The sequence below is a fragment of the Tyto alba genome, unplaced genomic scaffold (genome assembly GCF_018691265.1).
Source record: "Tyto alba isolate M040663 unplaced genomic scaffold, T.alba_DEE_v4.0 Super-Scaffold_39, whole genome shotgun sequence".
Lineage (NCBI taxonomy): Eukaryota > Metazoa > Chordata > Aves > Strigiformes > Tytonidae > Tyto > Tyto alba.
The window spans coordinates 4,360,831-4,387,168 of NW_024881314.1; the positions used below are offsets into that span (position 1 = coordinate 4,360,831).

Here is a 26,338-nt window from a genome sequence, read left to right on the forward strand (position 1 = left end):
ACAACAATAAAAAACCCCCAACAAACTAGAGAGGAAGCCAGAGAAGGTGGGAACACTGTAGCTTTTAAAAGAAGGATCAGTGAAAACCTATGTTTCTGCAAATATCTATGTGATCTGCAGTCAGTTCAGAATTGTGCCTCCTCAAATAGGAACGACAGGTCTTCAAAGAACTGTGAGAGGGTAGGAAAAAGGGGAAACAGTGAGGGGAATGTAGCCAGAAACCAGTAAGTTAATCTGTTAGAATGATTTAAGGGGTAAAAAAGTATTGTTCAAGAACCTGACAAAATATCTTTGTTATCAAAACCGAACAGTTGTCAGTAGTGGTAGCAGCGGAAGAAGTCAGGGATGTTACTGTTGTATTTACTATGGAAAAGCTTCTCAACATCTACTTGGATAAAACCCAAACAAATCTTTCACAATAAAAAAAAGAGAAATCATGCTTAGGAATGGATTGGAAACATGGGCCTGCTCAGAGCAGGGGAAAATTTCCCCTATCCTGTGTTTGTGTGGGAGAAATTACTCTCAGTAGGATATCTGGTGTGTTGAGAGGGGTTAGAGTTGCTAAAAGCTTGGAATAATGTAGAGAGAGTGCTACTGTTGTAATCCCAATTGAAACTCGGAATGCCTGTAATGGAATATCTGCTATTGGCCAAAACACATGTGCTCTCTTAAGTAAACAGCATGACAGTATTTCTCCTGTATTGTGCACTGGTTTTTAATGTACCAATTGTTTGAAAATTTGATACAAGATACAGCTTTGAACAGCTGTGCTTGGGAAAAGCATGAACTATTTTGTAGCAAAACCAGCCTATAAACAGGGTTGATTTAGAAAGTTCCAGCATGGTCAGAGATGGCCAAAAATTATTAATTGCCCAGATTGAAATGGTTGTTCCTGGAAAGCAGTCCCCTCAACTGAAATTTCACTGGGCCAGATGTTGAGGGCATTGGATACCACAGAGTTATTTTGTAAGTCATGGGCTGAGGATGCCAAAGTGCAAGCAGTTGGATTATGTTAATGTTTTACAGCTGCCCTGTTGATAGTATTAATTTAAGAATGTGCTTTTATAGGACATAATTTATGGTATAGTAACATGTTTAAGGATAGGCAAATATTGGCTAATCAAGAATTTCCTTTCTGTGCTAACTGTTTAATCATGATGTTAAAAAAAAGAATCATCTTGCTTGTTCAGTAAGCGGTAAAATCTTTTTTCAGTACATTTGGTGTGTGCAAGTAAACTTCATCTGTTTTAGGTAATTAGCACTGCATTAGCACAACATGGCAACTGGTGTTTAAACACAAGGTAATTAACTGTACAGTGTAAACATAGTGTGCTAAAGAGCTAACCAAACCCATGAATTTCTAGCTGATTGAAAGTAACACCCTAGAAATGTTATTTGGGCATGGGGGGGGAGTAGTTAATATTTTTCTCCTGTGTTGCTAGATTATTGATACATGATTAGTGCCAAATGGGCAGAAGAGAAAGGATCAGACACTTCGGGCATCATATGCAAGTGGAGCTCTTGTGTGTTATTTTTTTTTGGTGGTGGTTTTGATTTTTTTCTTCTTTAGTACATAGTGTTATAGTGGCTCAATGACCTGGACAATGTGTAGGGATTTTTGTACTTACAAATTTTGATTTGCTAGTCTTGCAGTTTCACAACTGGCACAAAATGTTAGAAATGTGTGATAGCTGATGGTCCAACATTAGTGAAATGGAAATAGAGTTGGATACATATCTTGTCCAGTAGCAGGTTTTTTCCCTTCTCTGAAGTAAATCTGGGTACACTTGTCTAAAAAAAATGGGATATTTGCAGTTTGAACTACCTGAAATGGAACTGTGTCTATAGGAGGCATGAGTTCTGTATGATGCTGGCTCCCAAGTGTGTTAGTTCAACAGGGAAATGAAAGACGAAGTTTCTTACCAACTGTAGCAATCACCAGGTTACATATAGATATGACTGATAAATGCATATCTAAACTTGTGAATAACTGAGAGTTCTTATGATTGGGGTAAATAGCTACTTGGCCCACAGATGGGGCAGGAGAGGTAGCAATCTGCAGAGTCCTAAGTGGGTGGGAGATTACACCTCCATCACTGAAAGCGAGTTTTCTATTTATACTTCACCTTTGGTATGTAAGCTGGATTTTCAGGAGGACAGAAGAAAATCGTTCCATTATAAAAGCTGAAGCCAGAATCTGATCTTGAGACAGAATTTTGTCTCTTAAGCATTTTGTCAGAAAAATGGTTAGGTGTTGAGTGAAAGCTTCTCTTGGTTCTTTGAACCCAAACTGGCTCACTGATGCATACAGCAGAACTGGGACTGAAAACCAAAACTAAAATTTCTGGAGGCTTTGCATGAAGTAGGATAGAGTCCAGCTCCTACTGTACAACCTGATTGGGAAGCACTCAAATGCTAGAAGAAGCAAGGAATAAACTAGTTAACAATTTATGAGCCATAAAATGAACAACTATAGTGAGTAGGAAGTTGTGGACAGATACTCCCTTCTGTTCCAACATTCCTGGTTAAGCTGGGTAGCAAAGATCTGCTATTTTAAAATGTTTAACCCAGCTTATTTTACTGACAGGTTAAAAAATGTTTACACAAACAGCTCCATTAGCAACTATGAAGGGCTACAACCTTTAGTAGGAAGATGATGACAAACAGGTGGCACTGGATTGCTGGATAATACAATCTGGTATCACAACTGTTTGTGAAGTGCACGTTTCTTCACCACTATATAATCATTCTTCCGAACTGCTCTTTAAACGTCAGCAAAGACCTCTCATTAATTCAGCTTGACAGTTTGATTACAGCATTTTAACAGCTTCTGAAAAATAATTCAGTTACTGAAGCGGTAAACTTGCTGCCTTGACAATGAAGATAAAGTGCTGCCTCACGGCCGGAAAGGCAAAACTAATCTTGCGATTTCTGATCCATCTTTGTGTATGGTAACCAGTGCCTGGGTTTGAATGTGTGATATTTCCCCTCCGTGTAAATATATGCTAACTTCATTTTCATGGGTCAATAAAATGTTTGAAATAACATGTAGATATAATTGATGTAAAAGGCAGGTATGTTTAGTGTATCTATCGCATAAGCAGCCTGTGTGCACTGATCTGATCAGAGATCAGTATTTTCAAAAAGTACTATTGCTATATCAGTGAGAACAGTTGCCTCTACTGAAGTGTTTTGATGCATTCTTAAAGCAAAACTGCTAACAGTAATAAATTCTTTGTATATATATGTTATTTGAGTTGGATCTCAAACACAGTATATCTGCAGAAGTCTAACTCATGTCTCCGAAAACAGTTAGCTTGATACTATCCATTATTGAGGTATTTGAAGCTACTTCATCTTGCTGTACTGGGGTTCTGCTAAAATACATTTGTAAAGGGTATCTAGTCCTGGAATTCAGGGGAATAACATTTAAAATTAAGTTCTGTCCGATTATGCTTTCTTTTGCCTGCAAGTATCTGACTATTGTGTATCCTGATCGTTTGTCCATAGCTTGCAAAACCTGGAAAGACAAAGCCTACAGAGAATCATAGAATCATTTAGGTTGGAAAAGACCCTTAAGATTGAGTCCAACCATAAACCATGATAACACATGATAAAATACAATTTAAATCTCTACTTCCTGTAGACCAGTTCAAACAGGTATATAAGAGAAGGTACTGTCCCACACATACTTATTTTATTTAATATTTTTTTACATATTTCTGACCTTGAGTTACAAATTTGCTTTATTTAAAAAAAATACAAAACATTATCATATGTAGAAGGAACTGAGAGCTAGGAGTGAAGAATTTCAGTGTGCTGGAGTGGCATGGGGCTTCTGGAACTCAGAAGTGCATCTAGTGGGGAAAATAGGAAGGTGGTACATCAGAGACAAACTATAATTTCAGAACACTTGAAGGTAATTTTAACACCACTGCACTACTTAATATTGCTATTCTGTGCTATGTGGAAATGTGTTACCTAGCAAATAGTAACTTAGTTCTGTAATTTTGAGCATAAGTACCTTCTGCTTGTTGTTTGTGTGGTGTTTGTTGTTGGGGTTGTTTTTGTTTGTTTGTTTTTTTTGTTTTCCTACCTAAAATTGTGTCAGATTCTTCCTTCAAGGTCATCTGAGAGGGGCTGGTAATGCTCTCCATTCCTATCCATGATTGCCAGTTGCCCGAAGCATGTTTTTCTCCTTAACTGTCTGAATCTGTTCTTGCATTCAATGATACTAAGAATGAGGTGTAGTTAAGCAGATGTGAAGGGTATATTAACTAAAATATAGACACGATTTTTGTAATTAAATAAATGTACAGTCAGTTTCTTTAGTAACAGTCCATAATTTGACTAGACAGCATTAAAGCTAGTGATACGAAGAGTGTCCAGAGTGTTTACATTTTCAACTGACTGACCTGTTGTGTCTAACCTGTCTCTTGTGTTTGGCTTAATGCTTGAAAATAAAGATGCTTAAGGGGAGAACAAAATGCATTTAACATAGTATTGCATTTTCTTCACAGACTCTGACACATCTCTGGGACCTGCAATGACAAGTCAGAACAGTAGCCATGCAGAGAAAACCGGTGAAATGTCCTCAAAGCAGTCAGCACCAAAAGTGCAGGTCCAACGATCTGTCTCCCGAGAAACCATCACTATTCATTTCTCTGCATTTGGGAAGGAGGAAGAAGAGGAGGAAGAGGAGTTTAAGGAATTTCTTGATGAGGAACTAGATGACCAAAGCATTGTAACAGCACTTGAAGCCAAGGAAGACCTCTGCTTTGAGCATACCGGCCATGATTTTTCTGGTCCAGCTACCTCGCTTAACGTGGCCAACTCTGCATCACTACTGTCCTCATCACCTGCAGTTCTGCCAACTGCGGAGACTGTAAAGCTGTTGGATTCTCCTTCCACATCCCAAGTATTCAGTGCAGTGCCACTCGTTCTGTCTCCATCATCACACTCATGTCATACGGTTAGCTTATCAGGTGCACCACCTTCTGTGGAACAGAAATCCAGCCTGTCATATTCCCCATCCTCATCCCCTTCCAGATCAGTTGTCTGCTCTAGTGGGTCATCCACAGTTTCTAGTTCAAAGCCTTTTAAGGGTTTAGTCAAGTCCCTTTCAACAGATGTGGAGCCAAAAGAACCTACCCCACCTCTGCGACATAGACAGTTAATGAAAACCTTAGTGAAATCTCTGTCTACAGACACTTCTAAACAAGAATCTGAAGCTGTGTCTTACAGACCACCGGACTCGAAACTAAACTTGCATCTGTTCAAACAGTTCACTCAACCTCGAGCTACAGGTGGTGATTCTAAAACTGCCCCCTCATCGCCATTAACATCTCCCTCTGACACTCGTTCCTTTTTTAAAGTACCTGAAATGGAGGCTAAAATTGAAGATACTAAAAGACGCCTTTCTGAAGTAATCTATGAGCCTTTTCAGCTGCTCAGTAAAATAATGGGTGATGAAAGTAGTAGCCACAGGCCCAAAGCCTTATCTTCAAGTGCTTCAGAACTCTCAAACCTTTCCAGTTTGAATGGCCATTTGGAAAGCAATAACAACTACAGCATTAAGGAAGAAGAATGTGATTCTGAAGGGGACTTCTATGGAAGTGACTCTAACCTGAATAGGAATGATCAGTCAAAAGTGGCTGAGGAACATGCAAAAGAGACAGAGACCAAAAGCTCTCAGTCTGCAAGCACAAAGGACGTGAGTTCGAAAACTTCACTTGTACTTGAAAAATGTTCCTTGTCTGCACTTGCAAGCAGAGAGGATGAGGAGTTTTGTGAACTGTATTCTGAAGACTTTTCCTTGCTAGAGGATGAAAGCAAAACTGATAAACCTACTGAAACTTTGCTCGATCCAGAGATGACTGAGGAAGATGGTACTATGCTCAGTAGTGAAGATGAAAATAATGTGTATGTGCAACAGCCTAAAATACCAGTGAAAACTTTATACTTCTTAACACTGTTAGTCTATGCTTACTTTATTATCCCTCTCCCTGGCTACTTAAGTGGACTCTTGTTTGGAATGGCCCTTGGATTTATGATAGCTGTCTGTGTGATTTGGCTTCTTACTCCACGTCCTCATGAATATCTCAAATTGCATAGAAGTATGAAAAAGCAATGGAATACAAGAGCTCTAGACATCAAAGAACCTGAAATACTGAAGGTGAGGTCATGGCATTTTGTGTGTCTGTCTGTGGGCATTATTTTGGGTGGAAGTAGTAAATCAGGTTTATTGTGAAGGTGCAAATGAACTCAGTTATTCCCGTTTGTAAATAAAATATTATTTGGGGGTCAGGTGCCTTTGGCAGGGGCACAAAGGGTTTAGTATCTAAGAATATGTAGGACTGCAGTGTCCTTGAGGATTCTTAGAAAACCAGAATTGCTTCAAAAGTAAAAGGGCAAAGGTTTTGCTGATGGATTTGAAATGATCCAACTGAACTACTGAGAGCAAGTAATGTCAAAGTTTAGAGTGTAAAATAACATTTGTGCTTGAAGCTGCATCTTGTGAGATACATTTTGTTTCTGGGTATTTTACTGTCCAGAAGGTAATTGGTCTGTCTTGTCTGTTCAGTCAAAGCAGATTCAAAAGCATTGTGTTCAAGTAAAGCATAGATAGTTGGAGAGCATATGGATTCTCCCTAAACTTCAGCTAATTAGAATGGGAGGAGGAATGAGTGATGATAGGGACGTACTCATGGGTTATGTCTGTGGTTCTGCGTGCTGCTATCTTCAATATTGTACTGTATAATATGGATTACAGTTCAGTAAAATGTGTGCCTGAAAGCTGGGTTTTAAGTCAAGCTCTTTAGAAAATTTTCCCTTCTTCCTCTCTGCTCTTCCCCATCTCCACTTCTTGTTCAGATACTGCAGATTGTTGCTTGATATGTCTGGCATGTTGCTGTCTGTCCAGTTGTGATCCATACAACCACTCAGTTGCTTCAGTGGCTTTGTGCTCCTTCCTTGTTCCTGTCCTGCCTCTCCTAATCTCCATCTCTGATGAATGAAAACACTATTTTCCCAATTGCAGAATTCTGAACAGTAAAGCATCTACTAGTTTCTGATGTGCAACAGAAGCATTTCAGAAAGGTGGTGGTACAACCTTCACCTGATATCTCTTGCTTATCAGAGTATTTGTGAATGCTTTCTTGCATTTGTGTAAATATAAAATTCATCCTGAGCTTTCTGAAGGTGCATCTCCAGTTGCGTAACAACACAAAGGTTGCATACATTTAAATTCATACGGTATTGGTTATATGCTGTATAATCTGTAGTGTATTGATAGCTAATCTCATGTATCTAGGTAACTGGAAAGTTGGAGAAATAGGGTATAAAAGCCAACTTTTGCTGAATATAGGCAGCAATTTCATGCCCAGCCCTGATGCTACCTTAGTGTTCCTTGTTTTTTGTGAATGTTACGAGTTGTGATCTTTATTTCTTGTTGCAAATGCAGACTGAACAATCCTGTCTGCCCAGTTGATTTATTTGCTGCTTACCTGTACAGATCTTCACAAGCTTTAAGTTCTGTCCTTGATAATTGGGTGCTGAGACCCTGCATATAAATTTGCCTTGATACTTGAAAGGTGGTAAAGATCCTGATACTTGTTGGCTGGTGTTACGATGGCTCTTTGAGGTGTTAGCTATTATTCAGGAACCTTTAAACTATATTTTAATGCTTTTATCCAGGAGATATGTTTTATGAGAATGGCTGTAGGCAAGAAAAGAACTATGCAGAGAAGTCTGTAAGAATGTACATTGTTTTGTATGACCTGATAAGTATTTCTTTCATTCATTAACACACAAAGTAATTGTCCTTAATAAGTAAAGCCCTATAAAGGGCTTTTTGACGCTTCAGGAGTTTAAAAACCAGCTCAGTGCCCATATTGTAGTGGAGCATAATGTAATGTGATTTAGCAGATTGCAAGTTATTACTCCCCCCGTATACAACTATTTTCTATTTGCCTCTGTCAAAATGAGCACTGCAGGGTTTAGATCCTCTGAAAAGTGAGATAAAGATTTAACTGGTAACAAAACTCATGTGAATATAGGAAAATCAAACTTGATGCTCTTGCATAAAGATGTTCTGTCCAGGACTTGTTAGTGTTGTATTCTGACCTGAACTGCTTTTATGCCATTATGATAAAGGCTATGAGTAAGATCCCTTTATGGGGCTCTAGGAGTTGGGATTCTGCCAAAGTGCTGTCAGGCTATTTTTGTACAAGTACGTGTGCATTCTTCCCCATTGTAAACATTGTCTGGGAAGTTTGCATTTTCCTGGTTTCAAGAACTAGTGGAAAATTCCCCTCAGCAATTGCCAAAATACCTGAACATTAATATTGTCTCCCCCAAAATTTTTTCTTTGCAATGTGAAAGAATAAAACACTTATGTTGGTTAGTGTGTGCTTCTGTAGATTTCTGTACTTCACTCAAATGCCTTTGGTATTGGGGAGAGAAACCCTTTCCCTCTCACCCTGCCCCCAGCCAGAAGATGCACACAAACCCCCTGCATCTTCAGTGTATGTTTTATCTTCTTATTCACTTAGTCTTCAGTTCTCTAGTTTAATTTTCCTTTCTTTCTCTGCCCATGTTTTTTGTTTGGTTTTGTTGTTGTTTTTTTTTTCTTCGTTAATGCATTAGTCTTTTCTAACTTCCTTATTGGATTTCTCAAGTGTGCATTCCCATGTGTTGTGCTGGCTGGTACAAAAGGTTTTAAGTAACAGCTAAAATGGAAATGATGATTTTACCCTTTCCATTAGAAAGAACTTTTATGAGAAGATACCCACGATTGGCAGTGCCTACTGGAGAAGGGAAGCTTTTTGAACCACAGCTGTGCAGAAAGAGGAGGCTTTTTACCAGCATGCTGTTCCTGAATATCACCCAAGGGGTATCATGCTTGGTACTGGCCTCTGGCAGACAAACGTGTTTTCCAGTTAAGGTGATGTTTACTTCTGCCTACCTTAGACCTTTTTTTGCGTCTTTAGGATTCCCTGTCAATTAAAGATCAAAAAACTGAATTACATTTTTCTTCTTTTATCAAGCAAAATACTATTGAAGTATTATAAAATAGTGGTAATGAAAATACTAATACAGTTAGTGTGATTTGAATGATCAACAGTCTTTCTGGCATTACAGTGCTGGAGTATTCGATTATCTAATTTAATGATAACTGATACAAATCAATCTATTAATATCACTAAAAAACTCTGGGGGACAGTTTTAATCCAGATTTGGTCTTGTATTGTGAAGTTGACTTGATGATTCTTTTATTTATGTATTTGAAAATACCATAGAAGTAACTATTTTTATTTACTTGCAGCCCTAGTTTGTGCCCCCATCCCTCTGGGTCCCTTGTAAGGATCTTTTGCAGTTCCCCCCATCTCCCCTCTCAGGCGAAGGTATAACATACCTGAGCTTAAACTAAGTAACATTAAAATGTTGATACTCTACAAGAACTCTGCAGTTCTTACCCACATTAATTATTCTGTTGAACCGCAGTTTGAATAAAAAAAAAAATCTGTGGCCCAAAGTCAGGAAAGTAAACTGGGGTGGGCCTTTTAAAGCTGTTTTATGTGAGTGCTTGTGTCCCGCAGACCCGTGCGTAGCCCAGAGGGCTGGTGCAGTTGATAGCACTGCTGTGACAGAGGTGACGTGCTGCACTCCCAGGGCCAGCTCAGTCCCTGCTGTCTGACAGGCCAGATCCTGTTAGCGCATGCATGGGTTTTTGAATAGTAACTGTGACCTTTGCTATAAAAGCCATGATGCCCAATATTCCAACCAGATACTTTTTCAGGTTAGTTACCACTCAGATGGTGAGGCACTTTCTCCTAATTTCAGCTGTGAATTCAGAGCAACTGCTGACCTTTATAAATGGAGATCACAGGATCAGTGTAAATGGCAAGCAGCTGCAGAGTAGCATATGACTATGGTCATTGTCCTCCCTGAATTACTAAATTTCTTATTTTAACAACTTCGCTAGTACAAAAAAGACCCATCATACAGTCACTCCTCTCCTACACAAGGAAATCCATTGTTGTTTCAGTAGTTGGGGAAAATTCATCTGTTGCTAGCATGTTATGGTAACATAACTTCTCTGTTTAGATGCATTGCAAAACCGTTTCCGTAGGCTGTGAATCTTTTGTTCCAGTTTCTTTTTGCAAAGAGAGGGGCGGAGGTATTTCTGCTAAAATTGTTCTTAAAATGCAGGAATTTAAGAATGAATTTGGGGGTTTCTTGGTTAACCTTCTCAAAAATAGTTTTTGTGCTAGATGAAACAATTTACAAAAAAGAAAATTGTTGAAGTGAGAAGGCAAGTGGTGCCGTTTCCCTCTTAAAACACTGTTAGATAGGGGAAAAAAACTCCTGCAACTGGCACACATTTTCAGATTCATTAACAGAATGAAGAATCATCATTTGATGAAGTATTAAAATTTCACTCTCAGACATGCAGCGTTTCTCTGTGTTACAAAATAACTTGAAAATTGAGTGTAAAAAGGAAAGAGGGCATTCTTTGAAATTACGAAACTAAAAAATCATGTACAAGGAGGGTTTGTAGTAATGTGGTATGGTATCTCACCTTTCAGTATCATTTCAGTACCTTAGGCAGCCAGAAATCATTGTTAAAAGTCCTGGACAGGTTCTTCAGTTGCTAATAACCTGATGGTTGTGCTATGAGAAGCAGCATTTGCACTTCTGTTGGGTTTGTTACATGCAGTGAGCAGGGAAGGCGGCAGTATGGGATTTGAGATTTGTGTGTTTGGCAGATTATACAGCTAATCCATTTGATGTGGAAAGCCTGGGTGCATGATAGGGATCAGAACAGCAGGTGGGACTTTCAAGGGCTTCTGAATGCTGAAAGAGAAGCGGGAGTATATAAACTGAGGAAGCAGAGATTCTTTTGTTTATTTTTGTCCTTTAAATTCAGTGTGTGTTGCTGCTGCTGGGAGGAAGGTAGTAGTCTTCAGAAGGACCTCTTCTCTGCTGTTTAGTTGTGTAGGGTAAGGAAATCTGGCAGAAGGGCTGGTACTGTTATAGCAGAAACAGGATAGGAAAGGTGCTGGTCGAGTAAATGGCATACCAGATGAATTCAGTCCCGTGTGCTACCAGAGATACACTGGACTTGGTTAAGTCACTTAATGTAGGCTGGGCCTGGCTCCTTTTTATCACAGAAGTGGCTAGCTCAGCGTGTGCTGGAGGCATAAAACTAAACATGACTATAAGGGTATTGAATAACAGTCTTACAGCTACTGAGAAGGTACAGGAAATATTTTGCATCTGATGTGTGTTCCGAGGTGTTTATGTTGTCTCAACTTTTCATCTTTGAAGCTATGTTCATGGATTTTCACTTCTTACTATGGTATATGGCAGTCAAGAGAATGACGTGTAAATCACTTCTTGTTTTCATCACTACATGTTCTCTGCTCAGCTCACTTGCTGGCGTCAGAAAACTCCAGCTGGTTCCATGTCAAGCAGGACACTAAAGAAACTTCAAGTGTACTCGGACCTTCCTTTTTGGGTACCACACATATCCAGAGGTTTCCAACCCTCCTACTGAAAATAACATCATAGCTTATTAGAGTTATAAAAAGGGCTCAGGTGGCTAAGCTACATATAAAGATCCACTTTCCAAGTGTCCTTGTCTCTTTGTGCCAGCTTGTGTGGTCTTTGGCTGCACTCCCTTGTGGGAGAAGGTGGTAAACTTTTTAGGCAGCAAGTTTTTGCCTGTGTGTTTGTCTGGCTGCAGGGTCCAGACTTCGGTGTCTGAGCTAGAAATAGCTTGGAGATCTGATCCGGGCAGCAGGTGGGAGTCTCTCCAGCGATCTGTGGGCCATATGGATATTCCAGTTCTGCACAGAGTGAATGGCTTATGGTGGCTTTAGGCAGTTCACGTGATGTCCTTGTGCTTCAGTCAGTCCAGCTGGAGTTCCTGGCTGAAAATTAATTGCTGTCTGCTCAAAGATGTCTTGGCTTAATAATTTCTAGGAAGGAAATGAGATGTGCTCAAACATACACCAACCCTGCTGTGCAGAACCTTGATGGTTTATAGAAAATGCTTCTTTGTGCATTGTGTTTCCTATATGGTAGTTGTATATAATCCAGTGTAAGCAAAAAACCCAAACACAAAGCTTCTTCAAAGTGCATGTGTTTGTATAGGTATTTCTGTTAATAAAAGAGGTAGTCTGCTTCGGAGCTGGGCAAATTTGAATGACTTAATCTTTCCTGAACATAAAAGAAATGCTAATTTATCTAGGTTTTTCAGGGTTTATAGTGAAAATGGAGCTAGATGTTGGAGTAAGCAAAGCATAGATATCAGTGTTACTATGGCACCTTAAGAAAGTGTATGCTGTCTACATTGAGAAATTATATGACACTGAAGTAAATGAGCGTTAAAATAAATTTTACATTTCTATGTGTGGGTGGAAACTTCTTTAATAAGTTAAAATGTTGCAGTAATTTCTGAGATGTTTTGCATGAAGTAGTTACTTCTTTGTTTTGAAGAATACTAGGGACGCTGGTTTAGCTCTCCCCCCTTCCCAGCAACAGACGCTCTCCCCTGTGCTATACTCACCTAGCTATTTATAAAGATGCCATTTTACCTTATGCTCTAGGGTATGTCTGTTGGAGTCTCCTTTGCTTTCTGTTGACAGTAATGAATATTGAGTATGCCAAATTAAGGTTTTGATATGCAGGTAGAAGTAATTTTCAAAGTATGTTGCAGGGCAGGTTAAGAGAAGAAAAACTTGCCCTCCTTGAATGAGTATACTGGCTTGGCTTCTGCCTCATTTATCATCTTTCATTTTCTGTAAGCAGACATTAGAGAAGAGGAATAACATCACCTCCATTGTTAGAGTCAGGATTTACAGGCTTGTTTCAGCAGGGATGGTTTGTTTATTTTCTGCTTCTTTCACTGCACAGAAACAAATGAAATTTAATCCCCACTTGTATGACTGTTGTGTTGTAACTGGGCAGTTAACACAACATGTTAAATGATGTTAAACAGTGATGGTGTGTTAAAACAAACTCCATTGTGGTCTTCCACTCAGTCTTTAATTGCTTGTGATTAAAATGTCAGTGCTGTCTATAAGCAGACTGCTCTGCCTTGACTGTTGGTGATTAAAATGTTTGCTGTAAGCAGAGGGGCTGCTCTGCAGTGTGCCCTTACTGGCTGCCTTGTGGCTCTTCCCAGCAAGTCTGTGTCTGCAGATCTCGCAGTGTTTCATGAAGATGAGGTGGAAGAGCACTACACTACCTATACAAAATTGTTTACTCAGAAAAACAAATTGTGTGCTTGGGATACAGTCCTCATCTCATGCTATGTCCGTTTGGTGCTACCTCCTTTAGGGCATGCACTGCTTTGTCGTATTTGTATAGTAAATGACATAACTTTAGCAAAAGCTTGGATAATTATTTCAAACTTTGATGTGGGTGCTGTACTTGGTTTTCCAGCAGCTTAACAGGCTGTTAATGAGTGTTTTCTTCTCTAGGGATGGATGAATGAAATTTATAATTATGATCCAGAAACATATCACGCTACATTGACTCACTCTGTCTATGTGCGACTCGAAGGAAGCACCTTAAGACTTTCAAAACCCAATAAAAATATTTCTAGAAGGGCTGTGTACAATGAGCCAAAGCCTGAAGTCACGTATGTCAGCCAGAAAATTTATGAACTTACAGAGAGCAAGGTGAGTGTGCCTTACATATATCTAATTTTAACAAAGAACACTTTGAAACTTTGAAATTTTTTTCACCCCACTAGTTTCATGTGCTGTCATTATGTAAAGAAAACTGTTGTCATGACTAACTTGCGAAAGATTGTGCTGGGGAGGAAGATTGAGCAGGTTTTAGAAAAAATACATATTTACACAGTAAAGGAAAAGCACGATTTTCCTCTGTCAGTTTGAAGCGGAAGTTAACACATGGAAGTTCAGAGAATTGTTCCCTATACATTAGATTACTGTGTGACTGTTCAAAAGTTTACACCAAAATGCATAATCTTTGGTGGTTGTCTCTATCCCAAAGCAGTTCGGATAACATTTGCATTTCACTGGAAGGGGGAAGGTACATTGTATATAGGTGTAAAAGAAGAGAGTGAGAGGTGACTGGAACAGACACAGCTTGCTGTTTGCACCCGCTGTCTAGGGAAGGAGCTAGGGATATTTGCAGTTGGAAGAGTGTATCAAGAATAATGCTGTGACAGTTCTCCTACGTGTTTGCCTCCCTCAAATATGTGAAGAGTTGCCATGTGAGGCTGATTCCATTGGCATTGTGTTAGGTAATACATCAATACTGCATGGTTAAAAGAATGGATTTTGTTTTTAATGTGCTACATCAGTAGAGGGCCTTGGCAGTACAGATGCAGGAGGAAACTATGCTTCAATTGACTGTGGAAGTTAGAGGGAGAGAGGGACCAAGTTGACAGTGAGGAAAACTTCCCTTCGTTTCCCCAGTCAGTAAGGGAAAGGAGCTTGCTGTCAACTCTGCTTTCTGTTAAAGGAAGACAGTGAAGAAGTTAAAGCAAAAACTTAGATTCTTGCCTATTGCAGATTTGTTTTCCCATAATGAAGATAAGCAAAGCTATCATACGCTACAAGAACACTTCACTGACAGTTGTTCTCCCTGGTATCTTAGAAAAATTTCCAGTACTTCCCCCTCCTTCCACCCCCAATTGGTTGCAAAATTGCTGGATGCCCTGAGTATAATAAGAAAACTATGGCTATTCTCCAAGGTATTTACCACAGTTTTTTGGAGAACATGGGTAAGCTCAGCCCCTAGATTAGAGTTTTTAACTTCTTACTCTTCTCATCACTTGCATTGTCTCAATTTGCTTTGAGTATACTGAATTTAGAATTAATTTATAAATGAAGGAATAAAATAACTTTTATTCCTTGATTCTTACATACTTGATGTGACTATTGCCAACTTCAAACACTCAATTTCATGAGGTAGGCCTGAAAAGTTGAGTTTTAAAACTCAGTTTAGATTCTCATTACCTACCCCATGGTCACAGAAATAAGGTTCTTGGTTTTTCTATTTTTTCTGCATAACTACGAGAATAAGATCTTTTAAGTGAAAACTGATTTTTTTCACATGATTGTAGAAGTCTAAGCGACTTGAATGGTCCTTATTTTAATTCCAAGGCTGTGGCTTGCCAGAGATCTAGTGACAGCAGTGGATTGGACATCAACCATCTATATGTTAAGAATCAGTTAAACCTGGCAGATCCAGTGTAGGATCTGTATCTCTTGTGTTCATATGTTCTTTATGTGACTACAGAAACATAGAAGGTACAACTGAAAAATAAGTTTATTTAACCCTTTCATTTATACTTCAGATTTCCCTGGTTCCTAAGAGTCTGGCACGAAAACGGATTTGGAATAAGAAGTACCCTATTTGCATTGAACTTGCTAGACAGGATGACTTTATGGCCAAGGCCCAGACTGATAAAGAGAATACAGAAGAAAAGTTATCTGCTGAAAAATTGGACATGACCAGTGAAGAATCCAAGAAACCTCAGGATGGAGCAAAGTACACTAGCCAAAAGGATCAAGTGCTTTATCTCTTTGGAAGGACAGGTAGGGAGAAGGAGGAATGGTTCAGAAGGTTTCTTCTCGCATCTAAGCTGAAGTCAGAAGCAAAGAAGCCATCCAGTTTATGTGGCAGCAAGCCAGGTATTCATATCTTGTATTCTAGTAAAAGTGTCTATTAAAAGAAACAAACCGAAGTTATGTTTTCCCAGTGGTGGTTATAGCAGCTATGGAGCCATAGTGATCTTTACAAAGTAATACTAAAGACACTCCTGCTTGTTATCTTGGACTCTCATTCCCACCTTCCTGCCCTGCCTTTTCATCTTGGCTATATGCCCTCAACTATTCTTACTATTTTTAGACTACTTTATATGAATACACTGTTCTTCAGTGACTCTAACAACTCTTGTAACTTTTGTTAGGATTAATTGTTCAATATTTTTGTTTTTTTTTTCCTCTTTAGTGCTGGAACTGATGTCAGTATTTGCAGTATTAGTCTTCTTATTACTTGTTTTTTCTCCTCCATCCTTCCTTTCACTCCAGTCTCTTGTAAAGACTAGAGCTTTCTTCCAGGTTAATGACACAAGCAAACATATTTTTGTGTTTAAAGTCCTGTACTAATATATATATCTGAACCAACAAATATGTTAGTCTACAGTATTGATCAAATACTAATTTAAAACCATCCTCTGATACAATTTTAAATCTGAATGACTCATGCTTTTCTGTCTTTATATATCCTCTGAGAAGCTTTTAAAAATTGGTTAACATTATTTCTGGCACATAACTTCTTGAAATGCAAATGCAAAATTAATAGCTAATTAGAATTCTAATAGATACATGCTTTTGACAGTCCTTTTAATTGTAACAGCCTGTAATTAAATTAAAAAAAAAAAAAAAGTTTAGTTATAGGTACATTTTAATCACCTGACTTTTATTTTAGTCATTCCCCAGCAGGGCTGTAGAGAATTCTGCCATATGCTACACATATGTGAGTGTCTAGATTTAAATATGCTATTGATCAGGTGGATTTTCCAGGCCCACATCCTACTGAGTGCTGAATCATACGAAATATTGACTAATTTGGGTTTAGGACCACCTAAGCACACAGTAGTGGAATTTACGTTCACCCTTCAAAATGAGAAAGCGTTACTCTGAGTGGCCTTTTTTCAGAGTAATTTATATCTGCAAGCTAATTTTGTTCCTTTAAGTGTTGGATCATACACTCTGCTATTTGACTGTCATGTTCCTTTTCTGCTAAACAGTAATTATTCCTTTTAATTTAGGTATCTTGCCAACACACAGTAGGACTGATAGTCAATCTGGAGTTCTCACACACAGCCGAAGCAGCAGCAAGGGAAGTGCAGAAGAAGTTGCATCCCAGCCGAAGCACAAGGATCTGGCTGGCAATGTGCGGCAGAAAATGCTTCTGGACTACAGTATTTATATGGCAAAGTGTGTTCCACATGAAAAGAAAAGCCCTTCAGGTAGTCCAGTCCTCAGTGCAGATAGCAGCCCTACAGCTGTGAAAAAGGTAATACTTTTCCCCTAAAAGACGCATCAGATGTGGTGATATGTTTTATTTTGTTAACTACTACTTTAAAAATTAGTTATGTAGAAAGAAAGATTAGTTTCTTTAACTACAAGTTGGCCCTAAATTTTTTGTAAAGTCAGTGCGGGTTTTCACACTTATGAGTTCCCTGTTGACCACAGTTTATTCTTAATATAACATACAAGTTTTTCATTGGTTTAGTTTGATTTCTTATTTCCCAAGAACTGTGTTTTTTCTGGCTTTTGCAGTGTCTTGTACCTAAAAGGCTGCACAGCTGAAGGCAATATGGCTGTAGATTTTCTTCATTAGGAATGCACAGTTGTGTCCTAAAAAACATTGGTCCCAGAAGAACTTATATCTGATGCTTAAGATTACCCAAAAAAAAAAAAAAAAAAAAAAAAATCAAACAAAATTCCACAAACCTTGCTTCCCAGTAGTAGTAAAAAGTTAAATTTTTCTGTGTATATTCTAAAGTAGATTGAACTAAAAGCATATTTTTGAGGTCCTGGCTTGTTGAAACAATTTAAGTGGAATTTTTAGTAGTTGGTAGTAAAATTGATCTTCATTTTCTGCTGACGGTGGGGAGCTAAAGGCCTTCTACCTTTTCTGACTGCATCTGAGAACCTGACTGGGACAGAATTGTCATATAACACAAGTATAACTTGGATGCTGTTTATAGCAGTTTTTCAGTGCAGATATTACACTATAAAACCTGTTTTCAGCCCCACGTTTGGCTTTGCTCATGCTGTAGACCACGTGAAGTGGTGCTTTTTGTCCTGGACCTGAGAACTGTTTTTCTGTTGCATGTTTCAGAAAGTGTTTAAGCTCTTAATTTCTTCTCAGGAATGATGTCCTGGCCCTGTTGCCATGAATAGGGTTAGGAATTTGTGTTTAGTATGTATCTGATGGTCCCCTGGCTGTGGCTTTGATGACAGTGGGGCAGTTTTTACTGCAGTATATCTGCTGCTTGGGTTGACTGGGGGACAGAAATGGAATTCTCTTGTGTGAACTACAGTTTGATTTGGACAGTCTTGCTCAAAAAGACGTAAGGCATGGATGGATGGATCATACGGTTTCCATTTTTTTAAACGTCTTTAAAAGCAATAGTAAATGGATGATGTGTTAGTATTGTGTAGAACATATCAGCATAGTAGAAAACAGTCTATAGCTCCGACTAATCCTTTGGCCTCCTGGACTGCATTTAAATCATTCTTAATAAATTGAACCTTAATATTAATAACAGCACTCTTAATAAGTGGATCCTTAACATTAAGCATGATCACCATTCATTTAAAAGATATAATTCATGTTATGCATCGTTGTTGCCAGACTTCCATACAATGTCCAGAAAGGAGTAGGAGGCTGTGGTATAGCATACAAATAAAAACATCTTGTGTTCCCCCAGGCAAAAAAGATATTCTAGCCCCTGACAACTCCTGAAGCAGTGATGAATTTGCTGCTGAATCTGGCATGTCTCAGAAATCATTCTATAAATAGATCAACAGTGCTGGCAGGAAACTTGCGTCACAGCAGAAGCTACTAACCCAGCAATTCTGCCTGCGTGAGGCTGCAGCCGTTGGGAGCAGTCGTTGCCAAGAAATGATGTTCAGAACTGTAGCATTTATTTGACTCCTCTTAGAAAGCACTGCTTTTCTGCTGCCTTCAGGATTTCTGCCTGTGATAGTAAGAGGCAAATTCTCCTTCTGTTACAGGCAGTTGAGAGAAGTCGAGTATGTTGTCTTTCCTTTGTGGAAACCTCCTGGTTCTAATGAAATACATGATTGCATGTGCACACCCGAAATTACTTCAGCTGCCTTTGCTTTCATGTCTATAGTCAGTGATGCAAGATCTGAACGTGTATCTCGAAGTGTTTTGAGGCCAAAACAAAATCCTCTTGGACTATAAACAAAACCATTAATGCAGCAGAAGGAACAATATGGTTTCCTGAATCCTGTATACATGAACTGGAAGGAAGAATTTGTTTCCCTATACTGCATTTGTTTATTTTCTGTTTGTGATGTTTCTGGGCTGGATTTAAAGATCTAGGGTTGGGTCTTGCTTTCCTATTTTTTGATAAAACAAGAGTAGAGTAGCTGTTCTAGATTCTATTAGGAAGAGAGGGTATCTCTACTACAGGCTCATTTCTAAATCTGCCCACTCTGGGCTTACCTTCTTTTTCCTCCAGCTGTTACATTACATACAACTTTCTCATTTCATTGCCAGAGGTGAATCTATATTTGTGTGGTCTCATTCACTCTGTTGCATGTCAGGATGGTGACAAACAAGCTCATGTCAGGCCAGCTGATGTGGTTGTAAAGCTGCTATCTGTGCTGAGTGTTTAGTGCTCTTAGCTAACCCGGGCTGTAACACTGAACTTCCCAGTGTAAACAAGGTCTTTTCTGACCTTAGTTTATAGAATTTATACAGCTGAATAACCTGTTTTGTGTTTTCAGTTACCAGATGCCCATGTGGAAGCTGAAGAAGAAGAACAGGAGGCCTGGGTGAATGCTTTGCTTGGAAGAATATTTTGGGATTTTTTAGGAGAAAAGTATTGGTCTGATCTAGTGTCAAAGAAGATCCAGATGAAACTTAGCAAAATAAAGGTAGCTAATCTGGAGACTTGCACTATACATTCCTTATAGAGGAAGAAAAAACATATAGTCTTTGAGTTTTAAAGCAGTAGAAGAAACACTTATTTCACACTTACATGTAAAAGACAAATAAATGTGATACAGAGTTCCAGTTCACCTTTTCTATATGTTTCATGGTAGGATCTCAACATGTTAACTTTGCCGCTTCAGTTTCAAATGAACTACAGACGGATTACGTATTTGTGAAGTTTTTATGTAAAAAGTAGAAGTATTATTGTTTTTACTTTAGGGTTAAATAGAACTGCTTATAAATTACGAAATCTGCTTTGGGAAATAGTAGATTGCCTTTAAGGTGGAGGAGATCAGGAAACCACAGTTCTCGTGTTCCTGTTAACTTCAGACATACACCACTTGCAGGAGAGGTCTGTGGGAGTAACAGTCAGGGAAAGAGCTGTCTGTAGGGTGATAGGATATAATTGTGCATCAACTGCATAAGCTCAGAGGGTGAAGGGGGAGTGGTGCTTTTGAATGACTTCTGGATCTTCCCTTTGCGTTCTGTAACTCTTCTGAACAGTAGCAGTTAATCACAGGCCTGTTTAGCTCCTGATGTTTGGGGAGGAGTTTGCCTGTTCCTAAAGGCAAAGGAAGATGTAGTCTTGCTGACAACAGCTGTGAAATTTAGTTGCCAGCACCAGCTGTGAGATAGTGTTGCTTGTGCTTTGGGAAATGAGCAGTAACCTAATTCTGCCTTGGCTGTTTTCACAATTGTGACAGCAGGGTGCCCAAACATATCATTGGAAAGAGTTTAAGTGGAAAGACTGGGAATAGGGAATGGATATATTTTTGATAGGTTAAAGCATTGTCTGTTCACAGGAGATAGAATTTCTATCAATTAGAAATACTTGCAGTAAATAGATACCCAAATCATTGTGATTCTCTGCCTCTATTATACTAAAATTATGGTAGATTTAAAAGCTAATGTGCTATGAAAGAATTTGCCAAAGATAAAAATAGCTGAGATGCTGGCATAACTGCAACTATATAAAATATGTGACTGAATTTAAAATCCAAAGAAATCTTTGATGATTATTCACAGTAAAATAGGATTTATGCTTAATTCTTGAGCTTTTTATATGCTTTGACTAAAAAGCATGCTGGATGTTTAAGGACAGCATCTGAACTTCATTATAGTTTTAAAAGCATTCCAGGTTCAGATGCTGAATCTGTCCTGAAAATATTATTTTGCAACTGATAACTGTGAAATCCTAGAATTGGAAGAAATTTCTATAAGCATATTTGTGTTCTTTCACTGGTGGCTTTTCAGCTCAATCCATTCCTTAAGTTTAAGACCTTTCTTCTCTTGGGAAGCAATGATGTTTAGTTCCATAACATGAATTTGATCTTCACATTCTGTTCTTTTAGCTGCCGTATTTCATGAATGAGCTAACTCTAACTGAGCTTGATATGGGGATAGCAGTGCCGAAGATCCTTCAAGCCTTCAAACCTTCTGTTGATCACAGAGGTAAAATACATGCTTCTGGTTTTGCCAGGTTTATGCCTTTGTACCTGTGGAGAACAGAATTTTGATCTGTTTATCTTGTGGGTGTTTTAATCAGAGGAAGGTACACTTAGTAAGAGCTTATTCTGAGGAGATTCTGAGTGGTCTTTATCTCCAATAGTAGTAGCATCAGGCTTGGTATAAACATAATACTGTAGATATGGAAATATGACCATGTCTTTCCATTGGAAATAGTTACTGAACTAAACTAAAATTTGCATGCAACAGAGATGCAAACCTGTATGAAACTCTGTCATGGACTACAGAGAGCAGTGCACATCTCTTCAAGACATCTTGGCTTTCTTCAAGAGAAGTTGCCCTGTTCTGAAAACAGTGATTCAGAAAATACAATTGTTATAACTTAGAAAACAAGAATACAGTGTTGCTTTGAAAAGAAACTTCAAAATACAGCATCATTTTGTGGTCGCATATGTAGTATATGTTTGAGGATACTCTTATCCCTGTAGTTTCGCAAAAAGATAAACTTCTGTTAATGTTATTTAGCTTCAAAGGTATTTGTTCTACATGTTGAGGAGACGTAGGTGCCATCTTAATTCTAAAACATGTAATCAGAACAGTGTTTAATTTAAAATTGTTTCTGAGTTTATTAAGGGTTTCTTAACCTTGTGTTCTCTAACTCCATTCACTCCTTTAGTTACTGTATTGTTACACTGGAAAGAGAATTACACTGAAAGAGAATTATTTAACTCAAGGTGGAGAAGTTTCTAATTGGTCTAAAGGGAAATATTTCCTTAGAGGACCTGTTGTGGTGCAGCTATGGATTGAATGACAGACAACTTATTTTTGGTTTAAACTGCTCTTTCGACTCAGATCGAGACATCAGAATAATTTCTAGGTGGTGCTAAAACCAGTAAACTGGTAGTGAGATGGTAGGAATTTAATGAATTTACAATGCTTGTTGAAGTATTATAACTTGTTAAGTTACAGGCCAGCAATGAGCCAAACTTCAGCAGGTCTCAGTAGCATATTTAGAACAGTAAAAACAAATATGGACAGAGTGAAGTTTGAACAAGTAACTAGATGAAAATCATAACAGGATTGATCTTCACTAGTTCACCTGTGCAGTTTTTCTAAGTGAGGAACAGACTATCGTGTGTGTTTCTGTAGTATCTTCTCAGAGCATGAGGACATTTAACACACAGCAGGTATATAGTACCATGTCCTTTCTTGCAGTGCTGAACTCACTGGATTTGGGGAGGGGGAATATGGTGTGTGTTTGTTTCTATTTACTGGGATGGTTTGTCTCTTCAAGATCTTCGTTCTGCTTACTGCTCTTAAAGGTCAAGCAACAGTTGTTCCCCAGGATGGAGAATTCATGATAGAATTCAGCTGTGCACAGTATTAGATAACAAGCCAGTTTTGGCTTAAAAGCAATTTAGTGTTCATCTTTGCTCGTACTATATAGTTTGGACCTCATCTTTTTAAGGTTTATTTAACTGTAGTTTTGAAGTAAGACTCATTTGTCTGCCACTCTTACTACAGTGCTCTTTAACTCCGATGAGCAGTTATCATAAGACTTTTGCAAGAATACCAAGTGCATGAAATTTAGGAGGAAATAAATAAACTTTATCACCAATATTAAAAATGTTGTACCACTCAAATCACTGACTAAAAGCATGAAAAGGTTAGTAAGCTCTAACCTTTTCCTTGTAAAAGTGTGAACAAAACAGTCTTTGGTAATTATTAAAATTCTCTTGGACATACATAACATGTTAACTAACTGCCTGTTGTATCCAAATGCTATTGTTTGCCCTTATCTCACTTGAGACTTGCAACTCTTTAGGGGAAAGCCTTATCTGTAAAACACTGTGTACTTTTCTCTCAACTTCTTGAAAGTATGTTTTTCATGAGCTTTAAAAACAAAGCATGTTTGAAAAGAGCAAATTGTTTTGTTGTCATGAGGAAAACCCCTGTATTTTAAGAGAAGTAAAAATTGAGTCGATGGAATAAGCTCATGTACATTCAGTATTCAGAGAACTAAAACATATTGCTGCCTCTTGTCGTATGCTTCCTGCTTGGGACAGTGGGTTCTCCACTGTACTTATGACATCTTCTTGTGTTCCCAGTAGCAAAGTGGCTTCATCATTGGTAGAAATTTTATTCTGAGTTACAGAAAACAAAGTGAAAACTTTTAAAAATTGTTACATGTATGATGCTTGCCAAGTAGTTTTATGGTTTCTTTTTAAACGAACTTATGCTTTGGAGTTCTTGTCAGAGTGTTTGCCTGGATTTAAACATTTTTTTAATTCCTTTCTCTAGTCTCCTAACTTTAGTTGTAGTCAAAGACTAGTTCTGACTCATCAGGTGGGATTTAGGAGACTGCTAAATGCTTGGCTGCAATTAATTGCTGACAACAGGAGTGAGAACTATTAACTCCTTCAGTTTCTTGTTCAGTTAAACTGTGACAAGCAAACATTTATGGTAGAATTTGTAATCCTTGTAACTTCTTTCACATTGTTGAATGACATGTGAACACTTAGTATCTGACTTTTTAAGAGCGTGCAGTGAATAATTACCAAAATAACTTGTTTTGCTGTTGTACTTAAAAGGACATAAATAAATAAAGGGGTGATAATTGGAAGTGGTTGTTTTCATGAGAGTAAATGTATTTGTTAGTAAGTTGACCTATGAATAAACCAGACATGGAAGAAAAATAATCCTAAAATCTCAGTCCAGTATCCAGAATGAATACTTTTAAGAACTCTTTTTTTAAACATTAAAAAAAAATAATTTAAACAATAATTTTTCTTTTTATAGGTGTTTGAGACAATAAGTCATTTGAGGTAGCCTTTTCTGAGGTTTTAAAATGCACTTACTAATTGTGATGTGCTTTGTTTCATCCATACTCTTTTACCAGTACTTGATTACAAGGAAAATACTTTATTATATGGCTCCTCTAAGTAACTAAATTTGTTAACAGACAATGTTAGGACAAAAAACCCCAAACTTGTTTCTGTTAATACAGTCCTATTTGTGTGACAGCATATGGTGTAGTATTTACTGTACTTCTGTCAAGGCTAAGGAACCAGATAACTCTGAATAAATTGTACCATCTGCCCAATTCTTCACCCCCTTCTCCCTCCACTGCCTCCCTTTTTCCCTCTGGAAAAGTGCGTATGAACATTTTCTGGCCAGAAGGAATTTTCACTCTCAGTAATGGCATCCTTTGCTTAATTTGATCTACTGTTAAAACAACATTGACATTTGAAGCATGCTGACTTACTGGTTATCCAAAAGATCAGTTTAGCTTTGTTCTTATTTCTAATGCTCTTACTGCTACTTTGTTACTGTAAAGAGGAAGAACCTATATAAACTCCTGTTTGAGTTCTTGTGTTCTGTTTTAGAACAGCATGAGAAAAACTGTATGATGGAAAGAAATAATTTGGGTTAGTAAAGAAGCAGCTTGCCTTCAGTACTGCTTCCAATGTGTAATCTCATAGTGCATCAGTGACTGGGGCTTTGAGAGCTGGGATTGGGGACAGTGGCATTCTCCTGATACGTTTTTGCAGAAAAGAAAACAGTTGTTCTTTAACTGAAAACGTGTGTGTGTTCTAGATTGATGAAAGCCAAAGAGTAGTTAGCATTCATTGCTTTTGAATAAATAAATAAAAGTATAATGCATTAGTGGTTGAAGTACCAGATACTGGTAGGGCATATTGTGAGCAGCTGCAGTGTCTGGAAAAGGAAGATGCATAATCTACGCTTAGTGGCATTTGATTTCTAATCTCTGGATCACAAATACCCTACAGATTTTTTTTAATCGGTGGGACTTCAGGGTGTCACCCATGAGGCAGGACCTAATCTTGCTATTCCCAAGCAATTCTTCTGGTAATTGCAATAAGTGAATAGTCTGCCCAAAGAATAGTATTTAACTTAATACTACGTGTCTAGAATTTTTAGGTAATGACCCTATTTTCTGTGAGTCATAAGAAGAATGCCTATAGCTGAGTTACTGGGAGAACCTTTTAATCCTTCGATACACCATTGTTGAAAGCAAAAGAGACTGCAGGTTGTGATGTGTGATGAGCAATATTGATCTGAGATTTCAAGTTTTGCTTCATCTGAACAGCCTAAATAATGCAGAGAAGTGTCCCCATTTCTGTTTGGCTTGGAGCAGTACTGTAAATAGTTTTGACGTGAATCCCTGATTGTATTGTATTTTCTTTATCTTGATTCAGATCTCTTAAGCAGTTTAGGTGTGCATAAATCACACTCCTCTTTTTTACATCATTTGCTGTACTCACTGATCTGTCTTTCAGCATGGCTTTGATTTATATCTGAACATTTAGCTTTGTTCCATAAGCTTAATGTGAACAGAAAACTTATTTGATAAGCTTTTAATTATTTGTGAATTAATGACATAATTGGTTGACAAAAAAGTATTTTTTCTCTTTGGAAAAAGTGTGATGTATAGGCTTCACTTAAACAAGTTTTGGCTTGACATTGAAATAGAGTGATTGTGACTGTTCTTAAAGTGGCATCTTTTTTTGTTGTTATTAATTCTAGGACTTTGGATTGATTTGGAAATGTCCTATAATGGATCTTTTCTAATGACCCTAGAGACCAAGATGAACTTGACCAAACTTGGTAAAGAGCCTCTTGGTGAAGCGCTTAAAGTTGGAGAGATCGGCAAAGAAGGGTAAGGTAATACAATGGTAGAATCAAGTGAGAGCTTTCATAGTGAAAAAGTGAAATTTTCCTTGCATATATGCATCTCTGGATCTGCAATAGATTGAAAGGAGCTGGGGGGTTGCATTCATGTGAGTACAGAACCTCGCCTTTCTGTGCAACTTCAGTGTTTCATTTCACCATTCATAATTGTCTTAATAAAAAGCTTTTACAGTACAATCATTTTAGATAGATATTTCAGTAGGATTTCAAAAGGTTCTGTGACTAAAATTCAGTTTTGTTTTTTGCTTGATTTGCGGTCTTAGCCAGTAAGACCTGAGTATTGGAGATACACACACGCAGGTATGGAGATAGACACATGTAACATGCTACTACAGCATGGTACAGCTACAGTTGTAAACCATGTAATAGTAAACAACTGTGGAAGGTAAATATGCTGTAATTATTATAAAAA

The 26,338-nt window shown here is 38.0% G+C and overlaps 1 protein-coding gene across 3 annotated transcripts in view; it reads left to right on the forward strand.

Moving 5' to 3' along the window:
* TEX2 (testis expressed 2) overlaps positions 1 to 26,338 on the forward strand; it is a 55,693-nt gene that overhangs the window by 19,807 nt on the left and 9,548 nt on the right. For all 3 annotated transcript variants that reach the window (XM_033002551.2, XM_033002552.2, XM_033002553.2), the window contains exons 2-8: positions 4,521 to 6,175; positions 13,491 to 13,691; positions 15,341 to 15,677; positions 16,820 to 17,067; positions 19,539 to 19,688; positions 21,099 to 21,198; positions 25,762 to 25,894. In XM_033002551.2, the coding sequence (XP_032858442.1) occupies positions 4,547 to 6,175; positions 13,491 to 13,691; positions 15,341 to 15,677; positions 16,820 to 17,067; positions 19,539 to 19,688; positions 21,099 to 21,198; positions 25,762 to 25,894 (2,798 nt within the window). In that variant the 5' untranslated portion in view covers positions 4,521 to 4,546. The remainder of the gene's footprint in view (positions 1 to 4,520; positions 6,176 to 13,490; positions 13,692 to 15,340; positions 15,678 to 16,819; positions 17,068 to 19,538; positions 19,689 to 21,098; positions 21,199 to 25,761; positions 25,895 to 26,338) is intronic.